The sequence below is a fragment of the Lampetra fluviatilis genome, chromosome 8, assembly GCF_964198595.1.
Source record: "Lampetra fluviatilis chromosome 8, kcLamFluv1.1, whole genome shotgun sequence".
Lineage (NCBI taxonomy): Eukaryota > Metazoa > Chordata > Hyperoartia > Petromyzontiformes > Petromyzontidae > Lampetra > Lampetra fluviatilis.
Genome location: NC_136282.1, coordinates 15,491,051 through 15,506,336, shown reverse-complemented (window position 1 = coordinate 15,506,336; position 15,286 = coordinate 15,491,051). Strand labels below are relative to the sequence as shown.

The 15,286-nt window shown below is 53.7% G+C and overlaps 1 protein-coding gene across 1 annotated transcript in view; it reads right to left on the bottom strand.

Moving 5' to 3' along the window:
- LOC144933947 (uncharacterized) overlaps positions 1-15,286 on the bottom strand; it is a 50,992-nt gene that overhangs the window by 13,740 nt on the left and 21,966 nt on the right. Inside the window, exons 3-6 of the mRNA XM_078859288.1 lie at positions 8,677-8,793; positions 7,693-7,918; positions 7,096-7,199; positions 1,089-1,648 (exon numbers count right to left, since the gene is read on the bottom strand). Coding sequence (XP_078715414.1) covers positions 1,089-1,648; positions 7,096-7,199; positions 7,693-7,918; positions 8,677-8,793 — 1,007 coding nt within the window. The remainder of the gene's footprint in view (positions 1-1,088; positions 1,649-7,095; positions 7,200-7,692; positions 7,919-8,676; positions 8,794-15,286) is intronic.

Sequence of the window (15,286 nt, the reverse complement as noted above, 5' to 3'; positions counted from 1 at the left end):
TGGGCAGTGTGCTCATGACCAGCTCCAGTTTATCAGCAGAGGTCTCACTCCGAATCAGTCGAGCGGCAATATCTTTTCATCGGTTGCGTAACGCTGTGTGGAAGCTACCTGGTCTGTCGCTCCGCACGAAGCTTCAGGTCTTCTCGGCCACGGTCATTCCCTCCCTTCTCTACGCTTGCGAAACGTGGACCCCCCTAGTGGAGCATCTTCGCCGGTTGGAAACATTTAGGCTGGCCTGCCTACGATCCATCCTGGGTTTGACCAGGCTGGATTGTGTGAGGAGCTCACAAGTCCTTGAAAGATCTGGGCAAAGTCCCATCAGTGAGCTCCTCCGGCAGGCAAGGCTGCGTTGGCTGGGTCATGTAGCCCGCATGCCCAGCCACCGCATGCCTAAACAGCTTTTGTTCGGCCGGATCGAGGGGGCTAAACGGGCGCGGCACGGGCTAGAGAAGAGATGGAGTGATGTGGTACAGGAGGACGTGGAGCTGAGTGGACTTGCCGATGACTGGTACCAGCGGTGTCAAGATCGGCCTCAGTGGAGGAGGCTCGTGAAGGACGCTACTGGGCAGTTGGAGGCAGTCGCCCTCCAACAACAACGGAGGGCGGAGGAGCGACGCTCACAACAACGAGCGGAGCGCCGGGTGGCTAAAGCACAGCAAGTTGGCACAGTAAGGGGCACAGGTGGTGCATCAGCCAGTCATCTCGGTCATCTCGGTCAGTCGACCCGTGGCACCTGGGTCTGCCCCGTGACCTCCTGCCAGCGGGCGTTCGACACTTCACGTGGCCTCAAGGTGCACATGGCCTGGCACAAGCGTCGTGGTGACGTCACCGCCACTTAGTGGCGAATGGCGGTTGTTGTTGTTGTTGTGTACGTGTGCGTGCGTGTGTGTGTACGTGTGTGTGCGTGTGTGTATGTGCGTGTGTGTGTACGTGTGTGTGCGTGTGTGTGTGTGTACGTGTGTGTACGTGTGTGTATGTGCGTCTGTGTGTACGTGTGCGTGCGTGCGTGTGACGGGCCGTGTGCCTCCACCGCGAGACGCGTTCCTATTGGACGGCGGAGAGCGATTGCGCCAGACGGAGCGAGTCACCTGTAGCCAGCGCTTGGCTCCGGAGGGCGGTTGCCACGGTCCTGCTTCTGCAGCTGCTCACTCTTCTGCTGCTGCTCATGCTCCAGCTGCTGCTGCTTCTGCTTTAGCTGCTGCTGCTCATCCTTCTGCTGCTGCTGCTCATGCTTCTGCTGCTGCTCATGCTCCAGCTGCTGCTGCTTCTGCTTTAGCTGCTGCTGCTCATGCTTCTGCTGCTGCTGCTCATGCTTCTGCTGCTGCTGCTCATGCTTCTGCTGCTGCTCACTCTTTAGCTGCTGCTCATCCTTCTGCTGCTGCTGCTCATGCTTCTGCTGCTGCTCATCCTTCTGCTGCTGATGTTCATGCTTCTGCAATTCAGGACTGTGCAGATGCTCATGCTTCTGTTTCTGCTGCTTCTCCTGTAGCTGTTGCTCCTTCCTCTGCTGCTCCTGCTGCTTCTGTTTCTCCAGCTTCTGCTGCTGCTGCTCGTGCAGACGCCCATGCTTCTGGTGGTGCTTCTCTTGCTGTTTCTGTTGCTGCTTCCCCTGCTTGTGGTGCCGCTGCTGTTGTGGTTGCTGCTGCTGCTGCTGCTGCATCTTCACCGCCACCCGGATGCACGGTGCCGCCCCATGAGAGGTCATGGAATGAAAACACAAACATTGGCATCGTGAAGTCAAAGAAACAAATTGAAGATGTCACGCGTTGAGGACACTGCACGTTTAGCGCGTCTTAAACATCCGATCCAGCCGTGAACAAAGGACGGCACCGCGTCATTGTCACGCACGCGTACTCATCATACAGGCGACGGCGGGCTTGGGGTCCTTGTCGGCACCACTGCACTACGAACTAAAGAACACCGAGTTTGAATCCCAGTCACGGCCAATATTCTTGTCGAGTGATGTCTGGACTGGGGCTGGGCGTCTCTGCCCGACCCCCGTTACCCCCCCCCCGCCCCCACCCTCCTCCCCAGCTCCTAACACCTCCACCAACCCGCACTGACCATTACGGTGAAGTATGGTCAAACACACCCCCAAGACCGACAATGAATATTGGGCTGCCTTCATCCGCTAGTGGATGAACAAAAAGGCTAAAATATGATCGATTTGATTATGATATATCATCATCAGCGATCAATAATTAAACTGTCAGGACACAAATCGAAATGACAGCGTCGATATGATAATTCATATGCAGGCTGTTTTTTATAACAGGATCTTCATAAGCGTTTGACGATGCAAATCACTTCGGTTGAATTCACTTGTGACCGCATCAACACCACCACCACCACCATTACCACCACGCAGCCAAACCTTCTCATCCAATGGCGTGAGCGGCAGGTGCAACGATGGTGCAAGTTCATTACCACCTCCCACCAGCCTCGTTCACGAGTAACCGACAACCACTCTCAGTCGATCGGCAGATCACGTGCGGTGGGGTCAAGTGTGGGCACTCCCACGTGTTGCAAGACGTCTGGTCAGCGAGCAAGACGAGTCCAATTAACCTGAAATACGCCCTAGAGGAGAGGCGCTCGAGAGCTGCCTCGAGTGGAGGCGCTTCTGCCATCAGTGGCGTGAGCAGGCACTTTCGGGGCTGCGCCCGTACCTTACTATTATTACAGCCGTCACAGCAGGCTACAGCAATTCCAACACAATCACGACAGCCCGCACACTCATCAGTTTGTCGTCCTTGTCCCGCCCCACCGATTGGAGTGGTTGGCTACGTACGGCGCTAAAGAAGTTCAACATACATACACCACTGCAGACAACAGTAAATGTATATAGTTCATCAAGGTCCTTAAGATGGTCTGATCTCCAACTGCTCAGCACTCCCAGGTCTGGGTTGCGCTCTTTTGGTGATGCGGGTGTGGAACCCAGGCTATGGAACGCCTTGCTACTTGAAATCAGGCAAATCGGAGTTGGTAGTATTATTATTAAAGTCTGCTATGAAACCCCATCTCTTCAAAGTGGCCTTCCCTCTTTAGTTTGGTCGGTTGCCCCCTTGTTCTGTTTATGTTGTCTGCTTTTCATGCGTTGCGCATTGGGATAATCGGATGGAATGCGCATTATACATTTGAATTATTGTTATTATTACAGATATCTTGGTGCAGTTTACACATGTGACGTTATGAAAGGATCGGCGTGAATCCCACGCGTGCCGCTTTGCGAAAGGAGAAAAAATGAAAAGAATTACGACGACGAGACGCGGGAAATACGGGTCTCTTCGTCGCTGATTAAAACGTCAGGCACGGGCATGCGGCTGTGAACGCGCATTCATCCACAGCGGCGTCAGCGTGAAGAGACACCCTCAATCATCGCGGTGTTTGATCGCCCACGCGTTAATCACCTTCACGCGGCTCTCATTTGCGGACTTTCTCTCTCTCTCACTGCAGATCGCGGATTCATCTCGAATCCATCTCGAATCCATCTCGAATCCATCTCTCCGAGGTTGTGGCACCTGGGCCGCTATCGCACCTGTCCCCCCCCCACCCACCGCGACTCCATCACTCCCCCTGGGCCCCCGTGAGTAACGTGGCCTCGGGGACCCTCGTGGCTGACGTCCCTGAGATATGAACGTCCCGCCGGAGGCACTCTCCGTGAATCATCTCTCCACCCCCCTCCTTCCTCCCCTGTGGCGTGCGCTCGCATCCACTGCGTGGGTCCCTGTTGCGCTCTCTCTTCGTGACCCGGTCATTTCGACAAGAATCCCTGGACGATGGCACTCGAGAGAGAGCCCTCGAAAGACATTCCGTGTCCACCACCCATTATTTATTTAAGGCCAGGACTCTGCTCAATATGAACATGCCATAGTTGTTGTTGTTATTGCTATTGTCAGCCAGTAACTTCCCACTGCTGGGGAAAGGCTTCGGACACTTCGCCATGTTCTCCCACCCCTCGCCTTGCTGAGTCGCTCCTGTACAGAAGCGGACTCCAAACGCAACCGGGGCCCAGCACCAACAACAAGCACGACAACAACAACAACAACAATATTAACCACCACAACAACAACCACGACAACAACGACAATACAAATAATAACAACGACGAGCCCCTGTGACATCCGGGGCATCGTCAACGAGTCTCAGGGCCTCCTCCTCGTCACCCTCATTTTGTTTCCTACATTCGCTCAAACCGATGCTGCCGCGTGACACTTCCAGCTCTCGAGTGAATCCCGCGACCAGCCCATCGCGCGAGTCTCCTCTCTCTTGCTGCCCCCCTCCCCCACTCACCCCCCTCCCCGACCGCGTCGTTCACGATGGAACTGCGTCGCCTCCCATCGCCCCCACAATCGTGATTTTTGTCCTCGCGACAAATTGCGGCCACCCTGTGCAGGCGGGAACAGTACGGATAATAATAATAATACGACTAACAATACACTCAGGGGTGGTTTATACAGCAGACTGTGTGCTACGGTAAAGCCCCAGCCTACTTACAATGTCAACTTGACACCGCAATGTACTTTCGTATTTTCTGCACACGGTCCCCGACAATAGCTTTGTGCACATATAGCTGCATTTGGAAATTAGACATGCTGATGGGTTCTAATGAGGATGATGAAACCGTTATGCAATTGGCTTACTGTGTTAGTGTTGCTGCTGCTGCTGCTGCATTGAATGAAGAGGCCGCACTGTTAGCTAAGAGGGGATCCAATGGCTGTCGTCTTGACATCAAACGCAGGTTGGGACTGTCTCTTGCGCCTTTTCTGCAGTCCCTAACGCCTCGCCGCGTGTGTTTATCGCGCAGTCTATTCAGCACCATGGACAGAGCCTTTGAAATGGCTTCGTCTACATTACTTCTCGTAGGTTTGGATTAAATGTTCATCTACTAAATCTAATTTAAATATTTGGCTTAGAATCTGAAGTGCTCCAGGAAGCCATAATAGGCCTCGCTTCTCTGAGTGCTAAACTCTTGTATTTTACCAGGTAAAGCTCACTAAGCTATGAGCTCTTTTTCCGAGGCGACCTGGCCCCGTACGATAGCTGATATCATCACACTTGGGAATTTATATAAGCAACCAATAATTCTCTAAACGCGTGTTGTTTCTAAACGTGGAAGGCAAAATCGGAGGACATGGAGAAAAACAATCCACGCGACCACCACGGGGAGAGAGAGAACACGCGGACGCTAAATACACAACAGGCATCTTCAGGGTCAGTTATCGAACCCACAACCACCTGCGTCACAGGAGATGACATCTCCTCGCCATGACATCTCCTGCCTGTATCGTTTGTGCCGCCAGCCCCGTGCCTCTCTGCGTTTCACAGCACACGACGCGTCCTCTCGTACGGCGGTTTCATTCCAGCCTGGTCTGTCTACGCCAGCGAGTATCCCTACACCCCGTCACACGGCATCCTGGACGCCTCCACTCTCGCTACGACTGTGGCTCTTACTTGTCGGATATCACGTGCTCCAGTCTAGCGCCTACTCCAGACTCGGAACATCTCCTGTACATAAATTAAACCCAGTGCGGCACCATCGCTGCACCGTGGAGAAGAGAGAAACAAACACTTCGCACGCACGCACGCATGCACACAACTGCGCACGCACACAACTGCGCACGCACACAACTGCGTACACATGCTCGCTCGCACTCACACTCCAGAGATGACAGCAATTTCTCATCCCCCCCCGTCTCCCCTAGAGCACAGTGACAGGAGAGAGAACTAAAAACAAAAACAAGAAATTGACAGTGGCACTTTTCTCGCTCGCTCGCTCGCGCTCTGCCTCTCTCGCAAGAAAATTGCGGCGTTTTGAGGCAGCTGTTTTGGCGGTGGTGGCCGAGGCCCTGACGATTATGGAGCCGCCCTCTCAACGCCCGCCCGCCCGCTCCGTCGAGATCAATGTCGTCGCCAGCACGCGGCGTGGCGTTAGCGCTCATCCCCAAAGCCCCCCCCCCACTCCCCCTCCCGCTCCTCCAGCCTCCCTCGCCCCCCCCGCCCCTTCCAAGTGACAGCGCTCGTTACCGAACCGGGGCGGCGATGCGCCCTGCCACAGGTTGGCCCCAACTCAACCTTTACAGCATCACCGCGTTTGTTGGCTGGCGACTCGGATTTGACACAGACACAGCCCCCCCCCCTCCCAGCCGCCGCCACTCTCGTTAACCGTGTCCAGAATAATGAGTGGCGCCTCCAATTAGTCACGGCCCCGTCTTCTGCCTCCACGTGAGAGCGACTTCACGTTATAATCACATTCATTAAACGTAACGGAGTGGTATTTTTTTTTTTGTTCGGCCAATTTCTGAAGTAATCGCAGGGGCAATGCCATGGTAGGCTTTTCGCTTTTTGAAATCAAAGCGCCGATTTAAATCATAGACGTAACATTATGGTAATGATTTTCGCACAAAGGGAGAAAGGGGCAATTTATGGATCCTGAACGGAAGGCTATTACCTTTCGTATATTCACGTAATTTACGCTGCATAGGATTTGTGTAAGATCACAATGTTTTCATAGAACTGCCATTGCCGTCTTGCATCGCATTTTCGGAAATGTCGCGCACGCACCAACGCGTTCCAAATCTGCGTTCAAATGTAGCGAGCGGCGCCGCGTGGAGAAAGGATGGCCACGGCAGAGACGCAGCAATGCAATCAGATCCTGTGCATGATGGATGGATGTTTGGTAGCAGCAATGGACCGTGAGGAGTGGCAACAGCATGGGGGGGTCTTCATCCAGCAGTGGATAGAGAGTGGCTGATGATGACGATGGTGAGGGAGAGATGGTGAGGTAGTGGTGGCTCAAGCGTCGGTACATTGCATCACAAACTCAGCGACCCCATTTTCGATTGCCAGTCGTGAACAGCCATCCGAATCTCTTCTGAGCCGCTCCTCGTCCGACTCAGCCACGGATCAGTACCCGGTGCGGTGCGAAAGCAGCATCAACACTGGAAAGACAAAGACGGCCTTGTGTGATGCCTCGCCTCTCCACCCCATCGTGTGCTGTGCCGGCCTTACTCGGCGCTTACAAGCAGCGCTTAACACCACGATGGTCTAAACGGCTACATGGGGGAGGGGGGGGGCAGAGTGGTAGTAGGTGGTCACCTTGTGGGCTTCAGGGGGGGCTGATTGGAGAGACCCCCTCAGAACCTCCGGGCTATGCTCCAGTCCGGGGCACGTGGTGTCAGCGGCGGGCCCGTCCCCTCCTCCTGCATAGACCGCCACCTTAACTGTCATCCCAGCTCATCACGTGACCCGGTACATCACCCAGCGGCACCCCACACACACGTCGCGTCGTCCATCAACAAAGCAGGGGCGATGCTATTGGGAGGTTTACACACTGCACCAGGTACTCATTCAACTTGGGGAAGGCGCAGGACCGGCTCATATATCACTCGCCACTGATGCTAGCTACTGCACCACCGCGGCCAATCCACGTGTACAACGACAAAGATCCTCCTGATGATCATAGCAACTCGTTGGTTAAGTGCTGTGAGCCAGAACCTATTGTCAGTCGCGAGAGCCGCAGTTTGCCAACACGTGGCAGTGACGTCACCCACCAGCGTTCAGGCTCTCAGGTGACGTCTCGCGGGCCGGGGGTCACGGGACAGACCCAGGTGCTGCGGGTCAGCCGGCTAAGATGATTGGCAGGTGCAGCACCCGTTGATCAACACACGCGCACGCGGCGGCGGCGCCACTCACTGTGCCGCTGCGGTCGCGCGCGCTCGGCGCCGGCGTCCTCCCGGCTGGGCCCCCGCTCGCGTTGGCCGGGGGGCGGCTGCGCTCGTCTCCGCGGCGGTGGCGGAGGCGACGCGGGGAAGACGTTCCTCCACACGCGGGGCGCGATGTCCCTGGCCGGCGACGGCTCCTCCAGGCCGCTGACGCACGCCATGAACTCAAAGAGAGGGTCCGAGGTCTGCACAACACCCTGACCCCAACACACACACACACACGCGCGTGCGCGACTTCGCATATTCAGCTGTTGATTAATTGAGCCAGAGTCTAAGTCCGGGAGATGACAGCCGTGGCCGAGTGTCACTCCGTCTGTGGGCTGCATGGAGTCATTCCCAGCTTAGTGTTGGACGACTAAAGCAGTCACGACGTCAGTCAGATGTCAGTCAGACGTCAGTCAGACGTCAGTCAAACGCTCCGAGTCATTCAGTGTGGGTGTGCTGGGTGTGCGGGTTGTGCGGGGTGTGCACTTGCCCACCCCCCTCCACCCAAACTCAACGTCACTCTACCTCTCTGGCCACTCTCTGTGCTCTGAAGAAGGGAGCTTGCTCAAAACGTCGTTGACAAGATACTTTTTTGTATTTTAAGGCCACGGTGTTATTGATAAAAGTGTTGACCTTCAAATATCATACAAGACCGGCGGATCAGAAGGCCTCAGTAAATCTCTAAATAAATGTCTCTAAATAATAAGTGCGCTGCAGACGTCACAGTGACGCTAGGGAACGGTGGCGGTGCCGTACCCTGCCGAGGGCCCGCTCGGTCCGGCCCGTCACGGGCGGCCGCGCGTCGTCATCGTCCACGGTCTCGGGGTGACGTCATCGTCGCGCTGCGCGATCTCCAGGCCACCCTCGACCGCCGTCGGTCATCGGTGGCCGAAATCGAATCGAACAACTTTTGTCGACGAATACTGTCGACGTGAACCCCCACGAACAAAGTCAACACCGCACCACGCACCTGGCCGCCCTGGTCCTCCGCAATCTTCTCCTCCCCTTCCTCCTTCTCCTCAACCTCCATCTTCTGCTTCTCCTCCTGCTTCTCCTTCTGCGTCTCCTTCTGCCCTGGCGTTCGTCCCTGGTGGCACAACGCATTCCGTGCAGGCGGGCGGCGGTGGTGGTGGCTATGCCGCGCGAGGCTGCATGTGACCCAGCACTGTGGACGCGGGGGTTGTTGGATCACCGCAAAGATGTTTTGTTCGTAAAACTCCTTCACAGTGGGCGTCGAGGAGGTGCCGTTCCCAGGAGAAGGCGATACAGAAAGTGGACTAGTCGCCATCCGCTTCCATCTGTGCGGGAATAGAGCATTGCCCCCTCGCACAACGCGTGACTTTTCTCCGGTTTCCTCCCACGTGTACGATACAAATGAACTCATCGTTGGTTGGCTGAAAACATCTTACAAATCAAAACGCAACGCAGGAGCCTCCTGAAAAAGAGTCCTGCTATTCAGCGCGGCCTTCCTGGACAAGTAAGAGAACGCGAGTAATCGTGTGGCTAGGCCGCCAGCCCACGTGTTCGGTGAAACCGGCGTCGCCTCGTCGCTTTGTCGCCCGCTCGCCGGAGTCTCCACGACGGAGAGGTGTCTCCCGACCCAGTGGCATCAGAAGTTGTTCGTCGGTGTCAAAATACTCCGTGCGGGACAAGCATTTTGAACATGACGGGGGCACGATCAGGCAAAATAAGCAATGCATCTATCGTGAACGCACACACCGAGCTACAGGCTATGTACATGCCGTATTAACAACAACGAAGACGACAATATAAATTTATATGGCGTGTAAACATAATTGCATCTCGCAACGCTTTCTAAAATGAATTATAAAAAAACACTCAATTCGCATAGCAGGGGGATGATGGTGGGGGGGGGGGGTCTTGGCAGGCAAACAGAGGAGAGAGCGAGAAGCAATAAACGCACCACAGCCTGGGACCGAGCAACCGGGGCCCAGCATCAACAACAACAACATTAAGAACATCACAACAACATCAGCAACAACATCAACAACAACATCAACAACAACATCAGTAACAACATCAGCAACAACATAAACAACATCAACAAAATCAGCAACAACATCAACAACGACATCAAAACATCAACAATAACCACCACGACGAGCCGTGGTGGTCCCAGCCACTGAACGAAGACAGCGACGTCTGCTCCCTGCCTCTCCGTTCCTCTCCGTCTCTCTCCCTCTCTATCTCTCCCTCTCTCTCCCTCTCTCTATCTCACTCTCTCTCACTCGAGAGAGAGGGAGAGAAAGCGAAGTGGCGTGTCCCACTAAACGCTCGTATTTCGCAGATCAAACGCAACGCGGCCTTTCTGTTTATTGTTGAGCGAGGGATGGAACATTGAGGCATTTGCTTATCCTCAACGAGTAAGCGCACGCATCGGAAAGACAACGCCCGGCTCGTGCCACTCTCATCACGATGCAAAGTGCTCCGGCGTGGTGGGGCTCGGGCAGACATTGAGAGACACTGAGAGACACTGAGAGACACTGAGAGACGTTGGATAGACACTGAGAGACACTGAGAGACACTGAGAGACGTTGGAGACACTGAGAGACACTGAGAGACACTGAGAGACACTGAGAGACGTTGGAGAGACACTGACAGACACTGAGAGACACTGAGAGACACTGAGAAAAACTGAGAGACACTGAGAGACGTTGGAGAGACACTGAGAGACACTGAGGGACACTGAGAGACGTTGGAGAGACACTGATAGACACTGAGAGACACTGAGAGACGTTGGGGATACACTGAGAGACACTGAGAGACACTGAGAGACACTGAGAGACGTTGGAGAGACACTGACAGACACTGAGAGACACTGAGAGACACTGAGAAAAACTGAGAGACACTGAGAGACGTTGGAGAGACACTGAGAGACACTGAGGGACACTGAGAGACGTTGGAGAGACACTGATAGACACTGAGAGACACTGAGAGACGTTGGGGATACACTGAGAGACACTGAGAGACACTGAGAGACACTGAGAGACGTTGGAGAGACACTGAGAGACACTGAGAGACACTGAGAGACGTTGGAGAGACACTGAGAGACACTGAGAGACGTTGGAGAGACACTGAGAGACGTTGGAGAGACACTGAGAGACACTGAGAGACACTGAGAGACACTAAGAGACATTGAGAGACACTGAGAGACACTGAGAGACATTGAGAGACACTGAGAGACACTGAGAGACGTTGGAGACACTGTGAGACGTTGGAGAGACACTGAGAGACACTGAGAGACACTGAGAGACACTGAGAGACGTTGGAGACACTGATAGACACTGAGAGACACTGAGAGACATCGGAGCCCCCCCCCCACACCGTGCGCGGCGCTCGCCCAAACGCTCTGCTCGATCAATCAATCACCGCCACGACGGAAATATTTCGCGGGGAGATATTCTACGCCCAGGGATAGTTTTACCGCAGCCCTCATCGGATCACAATCGCCTCTCTCTCCCGCCCCCGCGTTGTAAACGAAACCATTTATCATTTTCACTCTTTTCCCACTAAAAACTGGGGGGAGGGGGGGGGAATTGTCATTTTTGTGCAGTTGCAGTACTGCGTTAGGTCGGCGATGGAGAAACTTTCCAGGCGCTTGGAGTTTCGTTTCAGAGAATAGATTGTGGGGCTATGTTTCGTAAACAAATCACGAGTGTAAGATGTCTTTAATAATTCGCACTGTTACAAGATCGGGGTTGTTTTCCCATTTCAGTTCAGATTTCAAGGATGTTAGCTATAGCCATGGCCGGGAATCGAACGCGGGTGGTGAGTTTCGAGGTGCAGTGCGATCACCAATGCGGCACCGCTACGCAACCCACGTGCTCCCACGCCACCTTCACGAACCAGCACTGACCAGCGTGGTGAAGTATGGCCAAATAATTATCCCCGTGACCTGTACGGCGTGGGGAGGCCCCCATCCAGCAGTGGAATTCATTGCTGGAATGTTTAACGACTGAATTTTGACGAGTCGCGTTTCGAAAGCGTTCTCCGCAACGACGCATTTATGTGATCCCGAGTCTTTCCTGCATTTGAATTACATCTAACAAAAAATATAAAATTACTCTCACTAATTAAGGCACGCAACAACAAGAACAACCCCCCAACGCAACTTCGCCGTCGAGGCAGAGAGGATCCGTCGAGCACAGCTGCACTGAAGGGACAGAATGTACGCTGTCGTTGAGGATAATTTATAAAACCCCAAATTATCATCCTCGTAATTATCATCGCCAATTACGGCATTCAAACGCCGTGGGGTCGCGGGCAGGGAGGTGCGGGGGGGGATGTTTGCTGGGGAAAGGCATTACGAGGAGAGTTGGCTAGATTAGGGGGTCCGCACACCCCCACTACATGTCTATATGTAGCTAAGAGACACCACTACATGTCTAGATGTAGCTAAGAGACACTCACTACTTGTCTATATGTAGCTAAGAGACACCACTACATGACTATATGTAGCTAAGAGACACCACTACATGTCTAGATGTAGCTAAGAGACACCACTACATGTCTAGATGTAGCTAAGAGACACCACTACATGTCTAGATGTGGCTGAGAGACCCCCACAACTTGTCTAGATGTGGCTAAGAGACCCCCACAACTTGTCTAGATGTGGCTGAGAGTCACCTAGGGATGCTGCCGCAGTGGCGTCATGGCATTACACCACTGGCCGATGGTTCCATCTCCCGGCGCGGCAGTTGCGAACCCATGAGAACGCCTCTCGAACCCCCCAGCCTGTGCTCATAGTTGATCGACAGGCCGCGTGTGATGGGGGTAGTGTGTCGGTACCCCCGCCTTTTCCGAGACGTCAGGCCGGTGTGGAAGAGGAGGCCAAGTACCTCTAAAGGACTCCCTCAAGTGGAGGCGATTCTGCTAGCAGTGGCTACTAGCCACGACGTTTGAGACTAATTTCCTGGTTCATATGCTTGGTTCTTTCGGTAAAGTCACGTAGAAGGGAAATAATAAAATGATAATAATTAAAAATACAATTCTCACGACGTTTTGATTGCAAAAAAGCAATCATCATCAGGTGTGAAAATCACAGCAAGAAAATTTCTGTGGTTTTCAGATCTGATGATGATTGCTACGTGACTTTACCGAAAGAACCAAGAATATGAATCCCTGCCGTCACGAACGCTTTAAATCGAAATTTAAATCGAAAAATCCCTGGTTCATGTTGAGTCTGCGCTGTTCCCCCATCAGCGTTTCCGCCGATTGCGTTGACAACGGAGCCCTTGAATACACGAAGGCGCACGAGCAGTCGGACAAGTACGGGAGTCAGTATCCAGGAGTTGCATTGAACACGATAAATTACAGTGCCATCGGGTCGGATGAGTAAAACACAACGTTCAATCGGGGTTCGTCGCGACTACATCGAGCGTGGCCACAGTCCTGAAGCCAACAACCACCCCCAGCTGCCAAAGGGTGGCTTTCAAGGGGGTTGCCACCCGTCCTGGTTTTGCCAGGATCGTCCTCGTATTGAGCAGGCGGCAACTGTCCTGGGAAATCTGTCATTCATCCTTGGCAAATTAAAAGTGCCGGATTATTTCAGTTGCATAATCGTCGTTTCCAGGTCCTTTGACATTTTAAATCTGTCCCTTGACTGCTTCGTCGCCAGCCGTGCCAGATGCAAAACTCCCCACTGCCGTTTCACCTCCATTATTTTCAGTTCAGGTGATTAATCGTGATGTACGAATAATACCGGGGCTTCATCATGATTACGTTTCATTTCGGCACACGACCGGCAATAAAACTCATAACGCAGCGATGGCTTCAATTAGCGAACCGCACGCGGCACGATGATTGACAACAGCGCCCACGGTGTTGCATCTCAGCTGCTCGCTATTAGTCGCTGTCTATTTACATTTTGGAGGGCCCTTGAAATCCGAAGCCCTGGGATGCAGCCCCTAAAGCCACTGCACTGACCCGGCCCTGCTCAAGGCAGCGCGTGTGCACACACGCAGTTCTCCCCTCTTCCACTGTTGCACAAATTGTCTTCCATCTTAAATTTCGATTTCAGACGCTGTCTTTCCGACAGCCCTGTTCTTCACCTGAGGACGGCTGCTTGCGTTGTGGCCGAAACGTCGTGAGAATTGTATTTTATTATGTTTTATTTTATTTATTTTATTATTTCCCTTCTACGTGACTTTACTGAAAGAACCAAGAAGGGGGGTCTTCCATCTTGTACGTATATGTGTATGTTGGACTTTCTTTCGCACCGTACGTAGCCAATCGCGCTACTTGGAGGCGCGGGGGATGGATAACAAACTAAACGCAAAGAGCATTTGTCGAAAGAAATGAGTTTTCAATTTAGATGATTGAAAAGCGCAAAGCTACAGCCACTTCCTAATATCGAAAGGAAGAGCGTTCCAGACGGTCGCAGAGGCGCGTCCGAAAGCGCGCGATGATGCGGTGACCGCCGCCTTTGTCCGATGGCCAGCAGCCAAAAGCCGCTGCGAGGATGTCCCAGTTTTTGGACTCCAGAAGTGGCAACCCGCCTGCGTTGCGTGTTTGCGATAGGTTTGCTCTGGTTGGCAAGTGCGCTTCGTGTTTGGTATTCGGGTCTGGTTGGCTGCTGTGTCTGGGGGAAGGGTTGGGCGGATGGTTGTTGCGACATATTCGTGTTGTGCCCGTGTGTGCGTCCCAGCGCTGTGTTCGCGTAGCCAAGAGGTGTGACAACCCTCGCCGCTGCGCGCCTCGCCCGGGTCGCTCCCACGCGGGCGGCATCGGCCATGGGGAGGGAGACGAAGGCGATGCAAACCCCACGGGGCACCCCGACGCGGAAAGCGCGAGCGAGTGCTCGCGCGGTGACATTCACGTGCACATGTAAGTATGTTGAACCAGGGGGGGGGCGGGGGAGGGTGTGCTCGTGTCTGGCTGCCGCCACAGCCCCCGCTCTCTCAGGACGAGGATGTTGCACGAGACTCAGATGCCCAGAGACCCAGTTGGACTCCCTGCCGCGGCTATCGTCAGCGGGAAGAAAGACCGCGCACGAGACCGCGCGGCTCTCCGCTGTGCTTTTGGGTCGTGCCGCGCGTTGTTCGGAACGATGTCCGACGTTTCGCTCCGCACGCCGGAAGCCGAATTCAGTTTCTGCAAGAGCTCCCGGCACACGTCGGAACTGTCATCAGTGAGCGACATTTGAACAAGTCCGGGGCTCCCCATCTACCCCTGCAATGACCAGTGTGGTGAAGTATGGTCAAACAACCCCCATAGCTGACACAATAGTAGGAGACCTTCATCCAGTGGTGTATTCATATATATTATTTGCGATGCAACATAACAATCGATATGAATTAACAAATCGATGTTTGGCCACATATTTGGTCTACAGGTCTCAGTATGGAGCTATAGTAAAAATTTAGTCTTGTTTTTAGTTTCTCTCATGCAGCCCAGCAGTGCAATGACAAATCGCTGTGAATTGTAATTTATTTATTTCGTACGATCATCGGCCAGAAGGGCGGGCGCCTCGGCGCGGGCAGCGCGCCCGGCCCGGCAGACGCCGAACTCGGGCATGTGAACACAAATTGCGCAAATTACTGCCGACAAGATAATGGAAG